This window comes from Drosophila tropicalis, unplaced genomic scaffold, assembly GCF_018151085.1.
Source record: "Drosophila tropicalis isolate 14030-0801.00 unplaced genomic scaffold, ASM1815108v1 contig_593, whole genome shotgun sequence".
In the NCBI taxonomy this organism is placed as follows: Eukaryota; Metazoa; Arthropoda; class Insecta; order Diptera; family Drosophilidae; genus Drosophila; species Drosophila tropicalis.
The window spans coordinates 19505332-19525905 of NW_027173070.1; the positions used below are offsets into that span (position 1 = coordinate 19505332).

The following is a 20574-nucleotide window of genomic DNA, read 5'->3' on the forward strand; positions in this document are numbered from 1 at the left end:
AGGTATTTTTAATGAAACACGAATTAAAGATGTTTTTTTTTTTTTAAATTGATTTTCTGGTTTATTAAAGACACAAAAATATAATATAAGCTTGAGCCACCGGATTGGTATGTGGAACCTAGTAGTATACACGCATATCAAATTAATTGCAAAATTGTTTAAATAATTTAATTTTTCCGCCATTGTAATTAAAAAAAAACTATTATTTTTTTTTAGCAAAGCAAATTTGATTAAAAACAACTAAGTAATGTCTTAAGGTTTTATGAATTGTCGAATGGTAGAGTGTATACTTTGATCATGTGGCTGTGGGTAGAAAAAAATTTACCAGACCTGAAGCATATTGGATTTTAAAAATTTAAAATAGTTATCGACTTGGCTCTATAACTTCATTTACGTGAGTTTTTCATTTCTATTGAAATCTCTGCTGACGTTGTATAAAATTGTTTAATTAAGACAAGTAAGAACCTTAAAGTAACCTATTACTATATTATTATTGTAATTTAATTTAATTTAAAATAATATTTTGAAATGAAGAATGAACTAAGTAAGAAAATATTAATATGGTACCAAACAGCTGTTTTTCATTATTCGATAAATTTTATAAGTAGATAGTGTATATTAATTAAAACAAAAATTGACAAAATATACATATGTATTAATAAAAAAATGTATTTAAGGCGACACAACATTTTTCAAAAGTTAAACAAATGTTTCATGTGAAAAAATACTTTAATGTTCTATGTTCATCGTTCCAAATTCATCGATAAACTTGTACAAAAATTGTTCTTTTTGCACAATCGACCTGGCGTTTGGTGGTTATTGACCGGAAACAAAACGTGTGCAGTTTTATAGAAGCTCTTTCGTTTCCCATCTTCGCCTGGAACGGTCTGCTTCATCGCATGTGAGTAATTTTATGTACACTTTGCATTTAAAGAAGCTAAAATATTTGTTACCCGTGATTTTATATGCATTATTTTGGTCACTTTCGTTACCGCCTTACATATTAGCATTTTTAAATGAATGCGTGTTAGACACAAAAGACAATTGTCTGAGGCAAAGTATCCATGTGTATCGTATTGAATTTTACATTCCCCTTACATTTATAGATACCGCAAACTCGTGCATTTTTTTAGTTTTTTTTTTTTTTTTTATGTTTTCCTGAGTTGCAATTTTTTGCTAAAGACAGTTGTATACAACAATTTGAAGTGTCTAACAATTTTCATACATACAACTACATACATGCATATGTATATATGAATGTACATATGTATGTATGCTTATACGCTGACATCAGTACGAATGTAGATACATATGTACATACTTTGGCGTCCATAGTACAAAAAAAACGCCTATATTGTTTTATAATATTTTAAACGCACCGGTTTAGTAAAAGAATAAATTATATATTATAAATTAAACAATATAAATAATTAACTTTTTATTTTTCTGTTTCTTTAAAGATATATTTTGTATAATTGTACATCTGGTTTAAAAAGCGAGACAATGTCTGATTTCGAAGATCATAGTGATATCGGACCTTCTGATTCCGGAGCATCGTTGACATATCCGATGCAATGCTCAGCATTACGCAAAAACGGATTTGTTATGTTAAAGGGCAGGCCATGCAAAATTGTCGAGATGTCCACCTCAAAAACTGGAAAACACGGTCATGCTAAAGTTCACATGGTTGGAATCGACATTTTTTCAAACAAGAAGTATGTAATACAAAAAAAAAAAAGAAAAAATTAAAATATTCATTGTGATACTGATTAAAATTTCACAAATAATAATAATCCGACAGTATTAGTGTACTTATCGTGCAAAAGTTTATAAAAGCCGGCTTGTAAAAAAAAAAAAATGATTACTGCAACTTCCCTATATCAACCAACCCTTTGTTGGGGTTTCCATGCAGTTTTATATTTGCTAATGAATGCTAAGCGAATCAATAATAAAAATTCAATCTATTATTTTAGGTACGAAGATATATGCCCATCTACTCATAACATGGATGTCCCTAATGTTAAGCGCGAGGATTATCAGTTGACTGATATCAGCGACGATAGCTATGTTACATTAATGTCAGACGCTGGTGAGATTCGTGAAGATTTGAAGGTTCCCGAAGGTGATTTGGGCAATCAGTTGCGTTCCGATTTTGATAATGGCAAGGATTTGCTGGTAAGAAAAAAAAAAGAATTAAAAACTAGCTTTTACGCCTAGGTGCAACATATTGGATATACAATAATAAATACTATAAAAGTAATTGAGCAATGCAGATTAAAGAAAAAGAACCCAACTAAACTCAACATATGTCAGGCTCAAAATCAACATGTCACGTTTTAAACAGTTTTGCAAAGACTTTTGAATCGGCAAATGATTCAGATAAGTAAAAAAGATATCTGCTACTAGATCTGATCCGTTCAAACTTATTTAGACTGTAACTAGTAACTAGTTTCGTGTTTACATTTATATTTAGGACAAAGAAACTTAAAGTATGCTAATATATTTCCATTTCTATTTTCAGTGCACTGTTCTTAAGTCTTGCGGCGAGGAATGTATTATCGCAATTAAGACTAATACTGCTCTGGACAAATAAAGAAAAGGTGTCGTTGTAAAACTATGTTGCATTTACATCTGAAGTAAATTTAATCAAAGATGCTGTTATAAGCTAGTTGACACAACTTTTAAATTTGGTTCTAATTATTGTACAAATAAAACTGAAATTTGAAGCATCTATGTTTGAAATACTATGCAACAAAATACGCGTTTGCCAATAAATTTTTTACCTAAACGTCAACTTCAATAAATAATGTTTTTGATTACTTAAGGAGGGTTCGCGATTACGAATAACAAACTTATAGTTTTTGAAATAGGAAAAGTAGACCAAGCTTCTTGTTATTTGCAATAACTTACATTTAAAGTAAAGAAATTTTAATAACGATCAAAACTATACAATAGTTCCTATAGAATAGAGAGATACATATATTGGAATAATTATATAAATATTGGGCTAGTCACCAGAATTTTGAAGTGTTATCTTTAATTTTGATTGGCTTTTTTAAAGTATACTTCAATTGGAAGTGGAGGCACAACATTATCATAGTCCAAGGAATTTAATTTATTTCCATTACGTTGATGTTGTTTGAATTTTAATATTGGTCTGCGTGCTTGTTTCGGACTTCCACTAGATATTGTCATAATGGCTGATTCTGTTCCCAAAGAAACCTTCTCAGCTGTGGTTCCATCTGTGGCAAGCTTTGGCTTAGCACTTGAGCTTGGTTCTCTGTCAAGTTTTTTTGGTGATCGAGTATTTACTGATATTGGTCGTTGTTTTGGTTGTTTGGTAGTGCTAATTTCTTTCGATGTATTCCTAATCGAATTATCCAATACGGTGCTGTTCGTTTCGACGATTCTGCGTCGTATGTACATCCGACTAGTTTTATTACGTTTAATATTTGGTTTAACCATCTCTGTAACTTTGGGATATGTGTGTACTGGTGTCTTTTTTGTTGATGTCAATATCCGGTATTTTTTTTGACTTCGAGTAATATTTGTTCTAGGCAGCACCAAAGTAGTATTAACCTTTTGAGTGGCATTATTTGTGTTAATTATCTTTAAACTGTTTTGATAAGTTTCTTTTTAACTTCAAGCGCAAATCGTTGATTGACTTTAATCTTAATCCACCCATAGTGGGGCTCATAACACTTGTGAAGTTGTCTCGGCAATTTTTACACAGTTCCTTGGAAGAGTTTGACAAATCTTGCGTTTGGGATAATAATGTGGGCAGTGGTGTTGACAAATTTGTTGTTGTAGGTTTTGGTTTTTCCAGCAAATCGACTTCGACATCGGTCGTAACTTCTGGTATTGGTGTAGTTATCTTTATTTCTTCAATTCTCGTCTCCATTATTGGTATGAAAGGTTCCATTGTTTGTTTAGTGTATTCCACAGATTCAGGAACAGCATCGGATCGAATATCGAAATTGTCCAGTGTCATTTCTGTTGTTGGAGTAAAACTCGTCTCAGGATCAGATTCTGTGGTAAAAGTTTTTTGGCTGGGCAAGTACTTAAAAGGATTTCTTGTTCTGGGAATAATGACATCATCCAATGTGAAGTAGGTGTGTGTGATATAATTTGAGTATGGTAGGCTGGTTGTTGTTATAGTTACTGCATTATCCTCCACATTTGTAGGATATTCATTGTGGTAATTGATATTTGATAAGCCTGTGAAGCATTCTGCGTTAGATTTAGTAGGGCTTATAATTTGCTCAGGGCATGCGGTCCAATCGTTTTTGAAGTTATACCCTGAGCTTTTACGTTTATCATTATTTTGAAGGTACGTTGTACTGGTACTGGGTGTCGCCTTTAAATATTCGGTGTAATTTTGTTTATCATTGTATTGAAAGTCATTCAGATGGGGTGTCAGCTGTGTTGTCGAAGTGAGAGCCAGGTTGTCAGGCATTTTATATTTCATTGAAGTAACTGATGATAACATATTGTTTGCATGCAGTAAGCTGGTCCTGAAATGGAAGACATTTTAAATTAATCATTCATGTAATTCAATGATGTTACCTTTGTGTGTTTCCCATTAATCCACGATTCTCAGTTGTGGCGTGCATATATCTCGGTACTAAGTGCAGAGCTCTCATATTATTAGCCATTGGCAGTTTTCCGAACAATATGGGAGCGTGTGCATTGAACCAATACATTTTCCTTGACGTCTTCGGTTGCTGATTTTTCATTTGTTGATATATATAAAGCGAACGAGGATCAATTGGCCATATCTGGAGGATTTTGGAAAATATATTTTCAATTTTTAAAGCAAATTTTTATCCACTGTTTATGGGCAAGGCCAAAAATAAAACTATTTAATAATTTTTATAATGGCAAAGTTATTTAACATACCCCTCGTTGATGGCCAATATAATTGGAGGACACATAAATGTTTGGTAAAACACAAACTGTACCTAAAACATAAATTTATAAAATTTAGACACACTCGTATACAAAAATAATTATTTGTTTCACAAGAAACTGGCAGCAAATAAATATATGTATAATTGGTTTCTTAATCAAAATTGTAATTATAATTTACTTTTGACAATCTCTCAACTTGGTACTAATTGTAAAGTTGAAGAATCATTTTCTCGAAAAAAATTAATTTCAATCACTAATACTAAGTTAACGAACTTTACAACAATTGGTTTTCGGCATAGTTTTAAATATTTACTTTCTGTTTGTTTATCTCTAAGAGTCTTTCGTTTTGATGGAAATTAACTTTAATTAGAATATTTATTGTTTTGTAAGTTTCGTCTTTGTAAAACAATTTTTTTTTAGCACTTTGTTAAATTGCCTCACCTGTCACAATATAAAATAATATGAAAGAATTGCCGAATTTTCCGAACATTTTGGAGATTTACACTTTACTAGAGGCTATTAATGACTACTTTCGCTTGTTGAACATTTCGAGTGAGGTGGTGGACCAATTTACTTACATACATAGATACATATGGATAACTCAGACACGAGAGTCTGTATGGTATAACCAACGATGGGCTACATTGTAGGTACATAACCATAATAATATATGAACAACAATACATAGATAAAGATAAATGCAACATGCATAAACTTCAAACACGCGGCCAACTTAGTAGAGATGCCCAATTATAAGTTTAAGCCACTTCAACAAGTTAATCACCTACAATTGAATACACAACTAACACTAACTAGCAATGTATAGATAAATTGATAGATTAATAATTGGTAGATCATTTACTTTAAAAAACACTTTAATTTGTTAATACGGAACACCAAGTTGCAGAATGTGAGAAAATTTGTTTTTATCTTCTGAAAATAGTTTTGTTAATTGTTGATTCTTTGGAGTCTGTAACTAAATACACTTTGTGGAAACAGAGTACAGCAATCGCGCCGTAGAGCATAAAGATCCACGCATGGCTAGCTCCTCTTGAGATTCGCAAATATTTTAAGCACTTACAGACTTTCGTTTATATATGGATGAATATACATACATATATCTATAGGTAACTGCATCAAATAATGATTATATTGAGATGGTGCACGAATCGTATTGCATTTTATAAAATCAATGCTCTTATTTTAATTAATTTAAACTAAAACTTAATACAATTTCAATTTCACTCTAATTGAAAAACTCGGTTAGACATTAAATAGGCACCTACATATGTATATTATATATTTTGTATAACATATTTTACTAAAGAATGAAAGTTATCAACACTTATCTGACTATATAAACTATAATTGATTAAATGTTTATTAAAACATGAAAAATGACTGATGCGACGATTGTCTTAAATGAAGTTAGCATGTTAAAAATACATTGACATATCCATTAAGGATATAAGCTAATGTGTGACACGATTTAATTACTAGTTTATTTAAATATTGATTTTTCGAAAGGTCGGCGTATTCAATAGTAAAGCTGGAAGAGAAATTTGAAATTCAGTCAAGTATGGCGAACGACATGTTGAAAAGTTTTCTAGGATTTTTTCGAAAAAATCTGAAATCCAGAAGGTACTTTAGTAAAATTACTTCAAAATTTGTCAAGAAATTCTGGTGTATAAACTAAAAAATAAATGAAAATTCTTGCAGATTTTTTTGGCTATGTGTGATTCTTCTTTCTGGATGGAATATGACATCAATTTTTATTCTAACAATCAATCGATACAATACCGATTCGACCAGTATAGGAGTAACAACTACTTACATTCGCTGGACAAATACATTTCCAGCGGTTAGTATTTGCTTATCAAAGAATCGAATAACATCCGAGTTTTCGGGTGCTGTCAAGAGACGAATCGGTGGCGATGTGCCTCCATCTTATATATATATAAGGACCATTTTCGACTACCTCTTTGTGAATCCAAACAATTTTTATATAAAAGGTGAGTATTGCAAAGATCTTAATTCAACCTGCGGAGTCGATATTTTGGATATGAGAAGAGAGGTAAGAAACATTTAGATAATTTAACTTTTATTAACATTTAAATTGTTGAATAATTCTATAATTTCAAATTTCCTTTAGTTACTCGCTCGCTCATGCCATCAATTTGTGGAAAAAATATACTTTTCCGAAAAACTAATGACAAATTGCGAAGATATATTTAAATTTCATGAACTTGAAATGGGATATTGTTTTCTCGCTAACAACTTATTAGATTAGTAAGTAAACTTGGCATATTTGGCTTGTTCTCATAAAACGTTTAGAACATAATGAAAATACAAGACAGATGTTTTTTAACTAAAGCAATTATTTTCAGCAAAACTATTGATTCAATGCCCTTGAAATATTCGCCATCGGATAAATACAGAAATCTAAAACTAATATTACGCAGTGGACTTACTTATCGATATGACGTAAGTAAAAATTATTAAGCTATATATAAAATATAATGTACTATATTTATAACTATAAACGGTTTTCATTTGAATAATAAATGCAATTTTAAGCTTTATATTCACAGCCCGGAGGATGTTCCGTATTTTAATGCTGTGTCGTACACGATTGCATCCGATCCTTCAGTTCACAGTTTTAATGTTGAAGAGGTTTATAACAATGATGATGTAATTTACGAAAATGTTAATCAACGAATGTGCAAATTTCCCACTGAAAGTAATGATAAACATATTTTTTATAGGTGAGTCGGTCTTTCTAATCGCCGATATCTTTTTGAAAAATATTTGTTTTCCAGCTTTTCAAATTGCATGTCTCAAATCAGAAATGAAATGGAGGTGAAGCTATGCAATTGCACCTTGTTTACCAATTCTAAAGCAGGTAATCTGAAATTTCACAATGTTTTATTTATTAGATTTTTAGGACAATGAATTTTGTCTTCATACTTCTAGATTCACCCAAGTATTGCGGTATTGAAGGCATATCCTGCTTGGATGAAGGTAAATTTCATAGTTATTCTATTTTAAAAATTCGAAAGTCATCTCAAAACCATTTTCCATCATTATATTTTGATATCAGCAAATCTCTCTGGTAAAGTAAAAGACTTTGTTGGAACAACTTTGGCTTGTTTGCCATCTTGTGTGGAGCAACAGATAAATTATGTTGGGTAAGCGATTATAAACCATATTAGATCAAAGCGTGCTCTTAGACTTGGTATAAACATAGACATATATTATTTTAATAACAATTAGTTCACGTGAAACCAAAACCGAAGAGTATCCTGAAGCGAATTTCGTAGAAATCGAAATTGCAAGTGCGCCATCAGCGCGATATTATCGCACAGTAACTCAAACAAAGCTGGATTTAGTAGGTAATAGGATTTGAAGTAAAATTTAATATCTGTATTAGTATTCAAATTGGATATGAGGAATTAAAACTGGCATTTAACATTTCTTCTTTACAGTTGCAATCGGAGGAGTAATTGGATTATTTATTGGAGCATCCTTGCTAAACATTTTGGAAGTTATATCTTTATTGTCAAAAAAAATTAAGGATTTATTTGTACACAAATGTTTGTAAGAATATTGAAACTATTGGTAACACAGCGACTTGTAGACAATAAATAGTTATTTCCGAACCGAATATTTTGTTGTCAAAATCATTGCAGAATATGCTAACTTAAAGTCCTTAAGGAGCTACTCCAAAAAACCGCAAGTATTTGTTAAATAATAAGAATTTTATTAATATAATTATGTAGTTTTTTATTTCTATTTGTGACTTTAGTGCTAGTGCTTAAAGTAAACTTTGTATAAATTAAACAATTTGGTTTAAAACAATGTTTTAATACTTTCAAAAACGTTAACAAAAGTAATTAAAGTAGGGCATTGGACAACGACTTTATAAACAATAGTGGAAGAAAATTGTATAATTATAATATTAAAATCACTTAATATCACTTGAAATAACAACTAGTTAATCTATGTCACTATGTATTATTGTGCTCAAATAAGTCCAAGTGATAGTTTTCCATTTCATTTTCTATAAAAATATTAAGGTCTCCGGAATTATCGTTTTTCGGTTTATGCATAGCCGTATTGAGGTTATGCTTTTTATATCGAAGTCCAACACTAAAAGATATTAAAATGTATTATCACAACAATGTAGTTCCAAAAAAATATAACTTTAAATAAGCTATCGATTTTGCTTGTGTACCAGAAGAAAACCTCATCCCAAATCATATACAGATGGATATGTAAATGAAAAGTTTTGGTTTTTTAATTTATTAATTTGGGGTAAAGCTTAAAATAAAAAAAACAACAATAGAAACTAGCCAATCACAAAAATTCACATGGTCAAAAAAAGAATTGCAAATATTATCAAAAGTCTAGTTCATATAGTTTGCTCCTTTTTTTTTTGGATTCAAAATCAAAACCCTACAACATTAACGTCCCACAACTTGAAAATTCATTTTCGTAATTAGTTTTTGTGGAACGACCATCATCAAATTGTTAAGTTAAATCCAGGAACTATTTTAGTCCAAGCTTACATTCTTATTGATGGGATGTCACTGGTACTTCTTAGTTTATCCGAAGATTTTGCTCGCAAGTAGCGATGTTTTATGTCCACTCCGCAATGCTCATCCTATAAATGTATATAAATGGAAAGGATTCAAATAATTCAAGGAGTTGATTGATTGGTGTCTTACGTCTCTCATATTATAAGTAATGACCAGGTTGCTAACAAAGCTATCCAGGAATTCGGGATATGAGTCCAAAATGTCTAGCAAATCATCTCTATGTATCTTATGAATGTCACAATATGTCAGAGCTCTGACAACTGCATTTGATTTGCCAAGAGTTGGATAAATGCACGGATTCTCGCCGAATATATCGTTTTTACCTGAAAATCAAAGAATTATTACATAATTGTATCTCATTTGCCACCAGATTATTAACCCCATTTGGACCACTTTTAGACTTTTTCAACATTAGTTTTGGATTTGCCCAAACACAGATTCGGATTTTTAGTTACCGTAAAAACACGATCCAAAATGGGTTAATATCACTTATTTAGAACAGGCTACTCTATATATGTACATATGTATGTTTGTATGTATTTATTGTTGTACTTACCCAATATAACAATCATAGTACTATCTCTTTGAATTTCAATTGATCCTCGAGCTATAAAGAATAGTGAGGTTAGGACGTCTTCTTTATGCACCAAAATGTCTCCAGGTGGTGCATGAGTTGTTTTAAATTTCAGCGAAAAGGCTCTCAAACAACCCGGACTAGCATCGGCAAATGCTGAGCAGGTGGTTAATAATTTGCGATTGAGATGTAAACATATATCTGCTTGAAGGCATTCTGGAAAACCCTTTAGTAGAGAGTTCATATCGATTCCATTGGTGTATGTCCAAGCATGTTGGAAATATTCCTCTAGTTTTTGTCTGAGTGGGTTTGGAATCTGTTAAATAGTGGGAATATATTTATGTATCTTGTATCTCTGTATTTAAGAATAACCCCTTTCCTTTCATGAGGACTAAACATACCTGATGGAATCGTATAAATTCGCGAACACGCAACATTTGCGTATGGTAACGGGCTGTCCCCGAATAAAGTCTTTGTATTATAGCAGACACATTTCCAAAAATACTTGCATACATTAGAGCTGGAATGATCATTTTAATAGATGGAATTCTTTTTACTTAAAAAAATATATATTTGTCCTTCCCACATTAATAAAAATGTGTTTATTTCTAGTTCTTCTTCAGTAATTAGTTTCCCGAATATGTTTGGGTAAGTATATTAGAATGGAATTTCTTTACTTACATCCTACAAGCATTACACATATGGTAAATATTTTCTCAGCATCAGTATTAGGAGCAACGTTTCCAAATCCAACGGAAGTCAAAGATGTAAATGTAAAATATAAGGCAGTTATGTAACGGGACTGAAAGATAAATATATATAAAATATTTTGTGATATTCTATAACACTATATTATGTACTGTCCTGTCAAAGGGATATACATCAGTCATAAAACCAAGATATCGAATGGAATCGAAATGAACAGAAATGGAAAAGTATAAAGCAGAAACATTACTTTTCTCTGTTGATTATGAATCTGTCCAAGTAATTATAGTAGTCGAACATGTCGAACATGTATGTAGATGAGATGTCTAAATCTCTACATTATAGCTAGTAAAACTATAATGATGAATAATTATGAACCTCCATACTCGAACCGTTCTCTATGACCTTACAAACCTCACATACCTATGGACAGATTGACTTTTAGGGTATGAAAACATCGATTACTTGAAGTATAAGTAGTTACCTTAATAGAGGGTCCTCCTGTTTTATTGTCAAAATACGGCTCTTGAATGTCATAGGCCAATGAATGCAGCCATCCAGTATTTTTTGAAGCCATCGATCTTTCGGCATTTCCGATTGCGTACCTAAAGATTGAACGTTTGCACTTTTGGTTACTTAAAATTTATAAATAGTTTGATTTACCAAATGCAGGCCAACCAGTGGGCGATTAAAATAAACGTTGCCATTAGCAATATTAGGACAGCAGCTCCGTATTCAGAATACCTATCAATTTTTCTAGCCACACGAACAAGCCTCAAAAGTCTGGCCGTTTTGAGGAGTCCAATCAAAGTGGTTGTCTAAAAAGAATCGAAAGAACAACAATAATCATGAGGCAACTAATTAATTGGGATTAATATAAACTAATTGGCATTTGGCAAGTAGATATTTTCACAAATCAGAAACTGATTTTGTTAAAATACTTTGTTGTGTTGTTGTTGTTGTTGTTAGATATTGTTTATTGATATATTAAGTGATTGGAAAATAAAATAGCTTAGTGTGTCGAATGATATTGATATTATTGTTCATTTCATCCTGGTTATTTAGCATCATAAAAAGCGTTAATTGTTCAGAGTGCTCGTTTTGCGTAGAAACAAACATAGGCATGCACTTGCGTGCAAGAAATTTGGCGGCCTGGTTTTAGAATTTGTATTTTACAACTTTTCTAGTTTGTAGTTGTATGGTGAAAAAGGACAGGAATAGTCTAAAAATTATTTTAAAAAAATGTACAAAAATTTTAAATGGACCTTAATATATTTACATCTCACATCAACTGTGACCATCATATACGGAACACAATTTACAGATTTCATTTAAAAGCAGTCTCGAACAGAAAAACGATCTTTGTCAAATTTAGATCAGCTAAAAATCGAAATCCTTGCCTTAAGATAAGATTCTAAACATGTTTTCTATAGTGACGTTTCAATTTGGTTTTGACTAAGAATTCGATTATATCTATTCTAGTTTAATTAATAATTTAATAAACATATGTGTGTATATGAACCGCTATACTAAGTTCTGTTGGCTTTGACCAGAGCTACAAACATATTGATTTAATAATATCATAATATATTTAAACAACTGAGCGGTTCAATATGAAAAAGAAATTTGTTTAGCTAATTTTTACAGATATATAAAGTTTATAAATAAGTTTTAATAATCCCACAAGTTAATAAACTAGTTTTAATCCCACAATGTGTTATTTATAGCTATTAATAATTGTGTATTTACAAAAACAAACTCAGTTAATTGTGGCAAGTATCTTTAAGATGATCCTTCTCAGGTTTTATTTTTCGAATTCGATTCCAATCAGAATGAAAGTTCTTTATGCTATGTCAGGTGAAACATTTCTTTCATTTAAATTCCAAAGAGATGGATAATAATTTTACAAATATGCTTTGATACTTATTATTTCTGTTCAAGGTAGAGTTTAGCTTGTCTAATGAAGTTTTAATTATTTTTCTATTTCTACCATTATTATATTATTTAGCAGACAAAGTTTAATAAATCTAATATGAACTGAAAACGCCAAGAAATCAAAACAATTATTAATGGTTTGCGATGAAATTAGAAATTACACCACCTGCTAAACTATGCTCTCCTAATATTTACATACAAATACAAACTCCTTACTTTAAGTATGTGATAGATACATATTGTCATCGGCCGATCTGATCTAATCGTTATCTTCTGGTTGTTTGTATTTGGTATGGATTGCAAGGAAACTTTGGGTAAATCTCCTTTAGTTAAATGTAAATACATATTAAGTGGTAGGTATACTAAGAACAAAATTGTAGCAGACTACTATCAAATATTTATTTATATATTTTGTAAATATCTTGAAATTGAATTTGAAATAGCGAGTGGCTTGAAAAAAGCTGTCCTGTTATGCGTCAACTAATAGGAATAAATTATATACATTTAAAATAAAATTTATTGAGATAACTATGTGTTCTGATCAAAGTAAATAGTTGTTTATTTTTACAACTTTTAATACCTCTTCGTTATCCAAGCCAAGCTGCAAAATATTATGGTATCATTTACAAGAGATAATTTAAAGAATCACAAAAATTGCATTAATTTAAATGGTACTTAAATGGTACTTAATTGCGTTTCACTCGATCTTCTTTCTAAAATATGTTGTAGGTATATGATGATGAGGGAAGCTAATCCAGCTCCAAACATTTTGATTACTAATCAAAAAACATAGCTAGAAACTTTTTTGTCGAACGCATAAGGCAAGCTATTTTCAGAGCAATTGCAATCCTTGGTCAGCGTTCTAAACTAACCGCTCCACGATACCAAGCGCAACAATAGTTAACTTTTAAGTAAATAAACATAAACCAAAAAGGATATCAAAGCGAAAAAGGTTATTAAGGGGTTCCTAATGGAGTATATATATAATATTTTCTTTTTTTTCAAATTGTATAACTTCTATGGGCCCAGTTTCAATTTATTCGCTTATTAAATTTAAAACCAAGGAAGGGTATAGAATCAACAAAGAGAATTCGTTCTTATTTTAATAAGTAAAGAACAAAAAATGTAAGGTGTAAGATTCAAATAAAACCAACCAAGTCAACGGATCCAAAAATCAGGTCAGCTATTTGGAAATTAAATTCAACATTTCAATTTTTTATCTGTCCTGGAACATTTTGACAACAATGGAATTTTCATTTCTACTCATCTCTTTGAAATTTTCAATCAAATTTTTAAGTAACGAAAAAGTGTGAAGTAAGTACAAGTATTCAATTCTATGATAATATTTATTACAAAGTTCGCTTAGCTCATACGAATCACATCTCTTCTCAAATAGCTAATTACTTTGTTTAACAAAGTATATCAACTTAATTCTTAGGGTTTGTAATAAAAGGATCATTTAATTTAATGTTATTAGCCCAGACACAATTGTTTTAATAATAATAGCGAGCTGAAAACTTTTACTCTTGCAAAATTAATAGAATCGGACGACCCTTTCCTAAAGCATGAATTCCAAATATTTGTGGAAATTCTCATACACATTTGGAATGTGTCCAGTATTCTTACCTCATCGGTGTCACTTCCAACGAGAAGCAAGTCGAATGGAACCGCAGCCACTAAATCGATAAGAAACCATCCGCTTAAATAGTGCACTGCAATACGTCCTGGATGTGAGACAACTTCATCTTGGCCATTAACGAACGTAGTGCGAAAATTAATTAGAATGTCTACGATAAATGTCACGTCCACTGAAATGCATATTAACTTATTCAGTTTGTGATTCCAAAGGAATAGATATCTAATTTACTATAAAACCCATGGAGTAACTTCTTACCCAAAGTCCCAATCAACTGATTGTGATTTTCTGGAATACTTACCAATCAAGTCTATTATAACAATGGGATCCGTATTCAAGTTATTTTTCCTCTGATAATCTTGTTCACCGAGAAGAAAGGCAGCTACGTAAGGAGTAAATATCGCCGTGTACATAACTAGGATTAATATAATCCAATCCCAAACAGCTTTAAATGGGGAATAATGTAAGAGTGTCCATTTATGATAGGTATTATTTTGTAGTTTCTGGTCATGAATGATATTGCCACCAAGTGAAAGTACCTAAAAGCAATAAGAAAGAAAGAACAAAGAGATATTTATATGCATTAATAGGAAAGATACTTTTTTGGAATCCATAAATGGTTTTAATGTCTTATTTACCGTGTCCACGGGATCCGGTAGCCGGATTTCGCTTTTTGATCCAAGTAACGCTTCTTTATCCAAAATGTCGTCATAGCGATCGGCCATAATATTCTGAGCCCCCTTTTCCGATGAATTATACTTTGTGTTCCTGAACACACAATCGAAGGGTTTGCTATTTGTATTATTGCATTTATTTTGCTGTGCAATTTCAATATTATTTTTTGGCAAGATATCATATGAACAAAAAAGTTCACATTTTTTCTTTAGCGTATTCTGATATTTAAAATACAACTTTTTCTTATCACATTTCATGCATTTGCCGCTACAGTCGTTAAGACCATAGGATGGTTTCAATATTTTCAAATCATTTTTATTGTAATTACTCGTCTCAAATTCGTGATCGCATTTGTTAACCTTCGTGATTTTTATGCATTCTCTTTTCGAATTTATTTCATTTATTAGCGGTGAGAATACACAATTCAATTTATTTTTCTCCACAGATTTGCCACTTCGTTTTGTTTTTATACTTAGAACATTACTGTCACTATATCGAACGAATTTGTGATATAGCAGAACATTATGATCCGGCACATGCTTGGAATATCTTGACTGACTTTCCCTTTTATCGTCAAACATGCTTGCGTTAATTAGTATATCTGAAACAAATATCTGTTTCTTTTCTATTTTATTCAAATTGCACATGAGGGAGAAGAGTTCCCTTTCAACGAACTTATTGGATTTTGTGATGCAATTCTTTTTCAGGCCGCCTTGTTTTTTTAATGGTTCGTTATTTAATGATTGCTCCATATTGTTATTTGACATATAAAGCTCACACTGTCGAACAATTTTATCCAGTTTTCGAATTTCGCTCAATTCAACGCAAGACTTGTGAGACATCTTCAATTCTGGAAACGGAAATCAAATTGAAAAACCAATGCACCAACAATCAATACAAACCACATAAACTTAATGAAAATCTCTATACATGTATCTTAATTCTAATAAATATAATTAGTTAAGGTTGGACTGACTTACTTTTATATACATACATAAAAACATTTTTTGTTGAATAAACAATTCAAATTTGGTAACCACTTTAGAATGTCTTTCCACCAACTTTATTTGTACACATTAATTCTCGGTCCAAATGAATTAAACTAATTATAATTCTATAATTATAGAATCCAAATTTGTTACATAACATTGAAAAGTCCTCCTACACAGAAATTATTTTGAAGTAGCACTTTTCGCTACGAATTTTTGCCGTGCGGTAACTTACTTGCCATTAGCAGAGGCATCCAATGGAATAATCAATAATGAAACGTTCGTCCTTGTATTTCTCTATTTAAGCAACTTTTAAGGCATTTCTCTTGATTCTTTTTTTTTCTTTGGTAGAAATGAAATGATAGAGAAAATTTTCGGGTTTTATTTTAAATAACTTCCATAACCAGTTGCAGTTTCACGTTGTTTTAATTTATTGCTTTAAATAATAAACGAATGTTACCAAACAACGCTTTTCTATCGATTAAGCATGTTATCGAAAGGAGGAACGTTTAAAAATTAAAAAAAAGTGCCGAATTCAAAAAAGGGTTTGTAATTGGGTAGGCCAAAAGCTTTTTTAAATACAAATCTCTAAAACTACATTTACTTGTTTTTACAAGTGGAGAATACGACATATTACACAGTTGACAATAAAGAGGCTAGGCACAAAAACACTGAAAAAGATTTAATAACTTATGTCTTGGAATTGTTTAATGGTAATTGCAATGCTAATAAAACAAATATCTAATTCATAAAACAGAAATATTAAAACACAACTTGTGATTATGAAATTTAATGTAAGTATGTATTTTTTCTTATAATTATTTAGATTAAATTTACTATTAAGTTTCTATAGCGGGGAATCATTTAGTATGATTCTCGACATAAACAGTTGCATTATCAACGCCCAAAAATTGATGTGTACTTAGTGTAGACAACATTTTCATCTGTCCTTGGTATAGAACATCGCCAATTATTTTCTCAGCATATATGGCCTGAGTTGTATCCATTGACCGTAATTTGTGTGCAATTATTTTACCGAAATTCGCAAAATGATCGTCAATGTGACTGTCAGCACTCTTTAAGGCCAAAGAGAGCAGCCTTTCAAAATCTATGGTAGAGATATCAGTTCGAAATTTCCCTACTGGCACATCATTTTCATCAGACACCTGGGATGATACCGAAGACGAACGCTTCCGATTGATTTTAATCTGATTGTGAGCTACAGGTCTTTTATCCCTGTCTACGCATAGGATCTGAGTCGTCGATGATGTGTTGATTTTGGCTTTGTTGCTAGTTGCCGGTTCTGGTATAGATTTCCTTCGTTCAGATATATTTCCATTATCAGCTGACATTACGATTTCAACCTCCTTAATTGTGGCGCCACCGGAGGGATGGTTGTTGTTGTTGTTGGTAGTAACTGTTTGAATACTGATAATCGGGTCAACTGCCGACTCGTCAAACAAATTGGCACAAAATTCATTTGCGCTGTTACTGGGTGATAGTTTATTATTATCCATCGCCTTACACGGCTTTGGTAGACTTTCGGCATCGGAGAACTCCTCACAGTTTTCACTTTGCACCATGGTTACAGTGCTCTCAGTATAGCTGTTGTGCTGCACTGGAAGGGGATTATCTTCACGCTTTGATTTCTTATCAGGAATTTCCTCGTCTTTCAGGAACATAAGCGATTCAAAATACCTTCGCTTTGGGCAATACGGTTCATACTTTTCGCCCTTTTTCTTAACTTCATTATATTTCCGTAACTGATGGCGAAATGCACAGCGAAGATTGTTTATCTTTTGCTTCGTTCTTTCAACATTGTACAGCTCGCCGTGCTTGGTAGCTACATCGATTAACTTCATGTATGCCTCTTGCCTTCGCATTCTGTTCCGAAAATCAGCAGAGTCTGCTTTCCATAAGCACGGATTGCATTTGTATTCCTCAATGAAATCGTCAATAAAATCCATTTTTGTTTACAATTTACAAAATACACAATTAATTGACACCGAAGCGTATTTACATATAGCTTAGGAGGTACTTTTGAGGGAACAAAGTGGGAAAGAAACATTGTCGAATAATCTACAAGACTGTACTACACGACTTAAATCGATGTCGATAACATTATGTAGATATCTACTAGAAAATTGAAAACGTGAATTGTTATTTTAATTGCTATTATGTTACACTTTGATTAACGTAGGAAAATAAACACTTCTGCAATGATTAAATGTGAAATATATAAAAATTGTTAGCACACCATTTTATTGTTTGCACCTGTCCTATAACAAAAATTCTTCTAAATAAATATTTCATAAAAATGAATAAAAAAAATATTTTTATTTATACAAAAATTAAAAAAGATCTTCACTATTTAGTTTACTTAAAACATAAAAATAATAAAACAGTTTTTATTTCATGGTCATTTTGTTTCAAAAAAAAAAAAATTTACAAATACAAATTGAACTCCCTAAAGGCAAGATAGCATCGGAGTCCAAAGAGTTAATTTGAAACGTTGGATTTGTGGGCTAAAATCACATCACAGTATTAAAACAAAAACAACTGCCTTGTAAAAAAAACAACTTAAATAGCTGATTGAAGACTTTGAAGTGAAGATGAGTGGAGCACACAGAGAAGCTATCCAAAAGCAAATTCACCAAGACTGGGCAAATAGAGAATACATTGAAGTTATTACAGCAAGTATTAAGAGAATTACGGACTTTCTTAATTCATTTGGTAAGTATTTACCAGGCAAGCCCCGCCTAAGAATTTCTTTAGTATGTGTATGTCACAAATATACATACAAAAAATGTGCAACAAAAACCATATCAAACAAACCTATTCAGAAGATTTGAGATTTACATTTATACATATGTATGTACATTCATATGCATGCACCGACTTATGTACATACAAATGCATGTATGTATGTACATATGCCTGTATTTATAAATGTTTGAATACCGTATACTCTTCCGGTTATTTTATAGTATTTCGATTTTATCGTGAAATGTTGTCCTTTGCTCTGTATATTCTTCTTCATACTTAATAATTTGCATATACCCGAATTCTCGTTTTAGATATGTCCTGTCGTTCCCGTCTGGCAGTCCTAAATGAAAAGCTCACAACTCTCGAGCGGCGGATAGACTATTTGGAAGCTTGTGTAACTCAAGGAGAAACATTAACGTAATGGTTTTTAATTTAGCTTTGTACCTACAGAATTAAGTAAAAATATAAGAAATAATACTTTGAGCAAAATTTTTGAATATTCGTTTTCTAATAAGCCAAAAATTGTCTGAATTGAGGAAGAAACATTAGGATATGACTTTTCTTTGTGAATATGATTCTTTGTGGGTTTCAGCAAATCGAATTTGTATCATGGACTAAAACGATATATTACATTAGAAGATCCAAAAATTACATTTTAGAATTTGTCGACAATCATCCCCAAGTAAAATCCTTTACTAAAAGTCATAAAATTGTTACTCAAGAAGCTGGCACACAATGAGTCAGTCTTGGTATTGAGTTTATCGTAAAACCCAAAATGAATAGGTATACAATTTTAATCATTAATTTAATTTATTCATTTAATGTAATTCCATATACATATAAGTACTTATTAGCTCTTAGGCATTTTCATATTTTCTTATTAGCATGGCCCAAACGTCTGGGTATCGGGTTTGCAAAAATGTTGTTAGTTTCTGTGCCTTCTGAGCTTGCTGTGGCGAACAATTTCGGCATTTCCTTGTTATGACTTCGGGTAAAGCAGCTGTAAATAATTTGACAGAAACAGATCTTTTATTTTACAATAGATATTTTCGACTATATTTATGCAAGGATATAATATAGTTATGAATAAAGACGCAGCCTTTCAAAAAATAAAAATTAAATAAATAGTAAGGGACTTTTACAAATAACTTTCGTATTATTTCTATCTACAATATATGTATGTATGTATGTATATATAGATATTTTCTTCGTTTAACAGCATTTATAAAAGATTAATGTGTCTATTATTATGAAAGGTCCATCAATATTTTGACTTCGCCAGGGCAATCTACATTTACCGTTACAGCGACTTCAAAACTTTTAAATTTTAACATACATCTCGTTATTTAGATGTTAGAGAAATGTAAATAAATGTGTCCTAAGAATTTTTTTTGTTGGTCCTTTCGATTGATATTTTAAATTATTTGTACAGTACCTTTTAATTGTCGTCCCAATTGGTCGCATGGACTCTTTTCAAGAATACACATTATTTGGCGGCTGACTATGACTTGGTTATTCAATAGTTTGTTTATATTCTTTTCATCCGCATTGACTTTCGATGTCAGCAAAATGATCAAGAAAATAATATGAAGAACAAGTAAATATGTTCGATTTTTGTTTAGTAAAAACATAACTACTTTCTGTAATGGGCGTCTGTTTAATAATGATGACAGAGTCAGAGTAACGAATTTTTTGTGTATTATAATTTCGCAAGCATGCGCTTTGAGTTTCCTTAGACGAAGCAGCAACCCCTTAAATAATTCCCCGGTTTCTTAAATTTAACGG

At 31.3% G+C, this 20574-nt stretch overlaps 7 protein-coding genes across 9 annotated transcripts; 3 read left to right on the top strand and 4 right to left on the bottom strand.

Annotated features, from left to right (window-relative positions):
• The first annotated feature begins 782 nt into the window (after positions 1-782).
• eEF5 (eukaryotic translation elongation factor 5) lies at positions 783-2807 on the top strand. Its single transcript, XM_068289054.1, has 4 exons — positions 783-901; positions 1461-1715; positions 1974-2175; positions 2522-2807. The coding sequence occupies exons 2-4, from the start codon at positions 1504-1506 to the stop codon at positions 2591-2593; spliced, it is 486 nt and encodes a 161-aa protein (XP_068145155.1). The 5' UTR covers positions 783-901; positions 1461-1503; the 3' UTR covers positions 2594-2807.
• Positions 2808-3036: 229 nt separating this feature from the next.
• On the bottom strand, positions 3037-4736 carry LOC137575713 (uncharacterized). Its single transcript, XM_068288347.1, has 4 exons — positions 4567-4736; positions 4312-4514; positions 3836-4218; positions 3037-3579 (listed from the first exon to the last, which is right to left on the bottom strand). Exons 1-4 carry the CDS (start codon positions 4734-4736, stop codon positions 3037-3039), a joined length of 1299 nt encoding a protein of 432 aa, XP_068144448.1.
• Positions 4737-6490: 1754 nt separating this feature from the next.
• On the top strand, positions 6491-8575 carry ppk29 (pickpocket 29). The gene is made up of 10 exons (XM_068288348.1): positions 6491-6552; positions 6631-6985; positions 7064-7200; positions 7299-7395; positions 7489-7676; positions 7731-7813; positions 7885-7932; positions 8012-8099; positions 8185-8303; positions 8397-8575. The coding sequence occupies exons 1-10, from the start codon at positions 6491-6493 to the stop codon at positions 8510-8512; spliced, it is 1293 nt and encodes a 430-aa protein (XP_068144449.1). The 3' UTR covers positions 8513-8575.
• A 240-nt stretch (positions 8576-8815) lies between these two features.
• sei (seizure) lies at positions 8816-16506 on the bottom strand. 3 transcript variants are annotated; one of them, XM_068290025.1, is made up of 13 exons: positions 16259-16506; positions 14998-15884; positions 14661-14898; positions 14350-14531; positions 13304-13324; positions 11452-11606; positions 11273-11393; positions 10765-10885; positions 10485-10603; positions 10066-10399; positions 9639-9832; positions 9480-9574; positions 8816-9060 (listed from the first exon to the last, which is right to left on the bottom strand). In XM_068290025.1, exons 1-13 carry the CDS (start codon positions 16275-16277, stop codon positions 8919-8921), a joined length of 2628 nt encoding a protein of 875 aa, XP_068146126.1. In that variant the 5' UTR covers positions 16278-16506; the 3' UTR covers positions 8816-8918. The 3 variants fall into 3 exon arrangements, with proteins under 3 accessions (XP_068146126.1, XP_068146127.1, XP_068146128.1); XM_068290026.1 differs by lacking the exon at positions 16259-16506 and adding an exon at positions 16015-16128; XM_068290027.1 differs by lacking the exon at positions 13304-13324.
• Positions 16507-16803: 297 nt separating this feature from the next.
• LOC137576751 (uncharacterized) lies at positions 16804-18059 on the bottom strand. The gene has a single exon (XM_068290015.1). The coding sequence runs from the start codon at positions 17988-17990 to the stop codon at positions 16884-16886; it is 1107 nt and encodes a 368-aa protein (XP_068146116.1). The 5' UTR covers positions 17991-18059; the 3' UTR covers positions 16804-16883.
• Positions 18060-18536: 477 nt separating this feature from the next.
• Positions 18537-19278, top strand: HSPC300 (haematopoietic stem/progenitor cell protein 300). The gene is made up of 2 exons (XM_068291074.1): positions 18537-18756; positions 19101-19278. Exons 1-2 carry the CDS (start codon positions 18636-18638, stop codon positions 19208-19210), a joined length of 231 nt encoding a protein of 76 aa, XP_068147175.1. The 5' UTR covers positions 18537-18635; the 3' UTR covers positions 19211-19278.
• A 302-nt stretch (positions 19279-19580) lies between these two features.
• Positions 19581-20463, bottom strand: LOC137576602 (ejaculatory bulb-specific protein 3). The gene is made up of 2 exons (XM_068289825.1): positions 20225-20463; positions 19581-19789 (listed from the first exon to the last, which is right to left on the bottom strand). The coding sequence occupies exons 1-2, from the start codon at positions 20418-20420 to the stop codon at positions 19647-19649; spliced, it is 339 nt and encodes a 112-aa protein (XP_068145926.1). The 5' UTR covers positions 20421-20463; the 3' UTR covers positions 19581-19646.
• Positions 20464-20574: the final 111 nt, after the last annotated feature.

Coding starts and splice junctions, on each gene's coding strand:
- eEF5 (XM_068289054.1), top strand. CDS start 1,504: ATGTCTGATTTCGAAGATCATAGTGATATCGGACCTTCTGATTCCGGA. Junction 1,716..1,973: donor GACATTTTTTCAAACAAGAA/GTATGTAATACA, acceptor CTATTATTTTAG/GTACGAAGATATATGCCCAT. Junction 2,176..2,521: donor ATAATGGCAAGGATTTGCTG/GTAAGAAAAAAA, acceptor TTCTATTTTCAG/TGCACTGTTCTTAAGTCTTG.
- LOC137575713 (XM_068288347.1), bottom strand. CDS start 4,736: ATGAAAAATCAGCAACCGAAGACGTCAAGGAAAATGTATTGGTTCAAT. Junction 4,219..4,311: donor CCTTCAAAATAATGATAAAC/GTAAAAGCTCAG, acceptor AATGCTTCACAG/GCTTATCAAATATCAATTAC. Junction 3,580..3,835: donor AAGTTACGACCGATGTCGAA/GTCGATTTGCTG, acceptor GCCACTCAAAAG/GTTAATACTACTTTGGTGCT.
- ppk29 (XM_068288348.1), top strand. CDS start 6,491: ATGGCGAACGACATGTTGAAAAGTTTTCTAGGATTTTTTCGAAAAAAT. Junction 6,553..6,630: donor AAAAATCTGAAATCCAGAAG/GTACTTTAGTAA, acceptor AAATTCTTGCAG/ATTTTTTTGGCTATGTGTGA. Junction 7,677..7,730: donor GATAAACATATTTTTTATAG/GTGAGTCGGTCT, acceptor TTTGTTTTCCAG/CTTTTCAAATTGCATGTCTC.
- sei (XM_068290025.1), bottom strand. Junction 11,607..13,303: donor TTGGCTTGGATAACGAAGAG/GTATTAAAAGTT, acceptor GATTCTTTTTAG/ACAACCACTTTGATTGGACT. Junction 10,400..10,484: donor AATTTATACGATTCCATCAG/GTATGTTTAGTC, acceptor ACTATTTAACAG/ATTCCAAACCCACTCAGACA.
- LOC137576751 (XM_068290015.1), bottom strand. CDS start 17,990: ATGGATTTTATTGACGATTTCATTGAGGAATACAAATGCAATCCGTGC.
- HSPC300 (XM_068291074.1), top strand. CDS start 18,636: ATGAGTGGAGCACACAGAGAAGCTATCCAAAAGCAAATTCACCAAGAC. Junction 18,757..19,100: donor GGACTTTCTTAATTCATTTG/GTAAGTATTTAC, acceptor TTCTCGTTTTAG/ATATGTCCTGTCGTTCCCGT.
- LOC137576602 (XM_068289825.1), bottom strand. CDS start 20,420: ATGTTTTTACTAAACAAAAATCGAACATATTTACTTGTTCTTCATATT. Junction 19,790..20,224: donor ATTGGGACGACAATTAAAAG/GTACTGTACAAA, acceptor AATTATTTACAG/CTGCTTTACCCGAAGTCATA.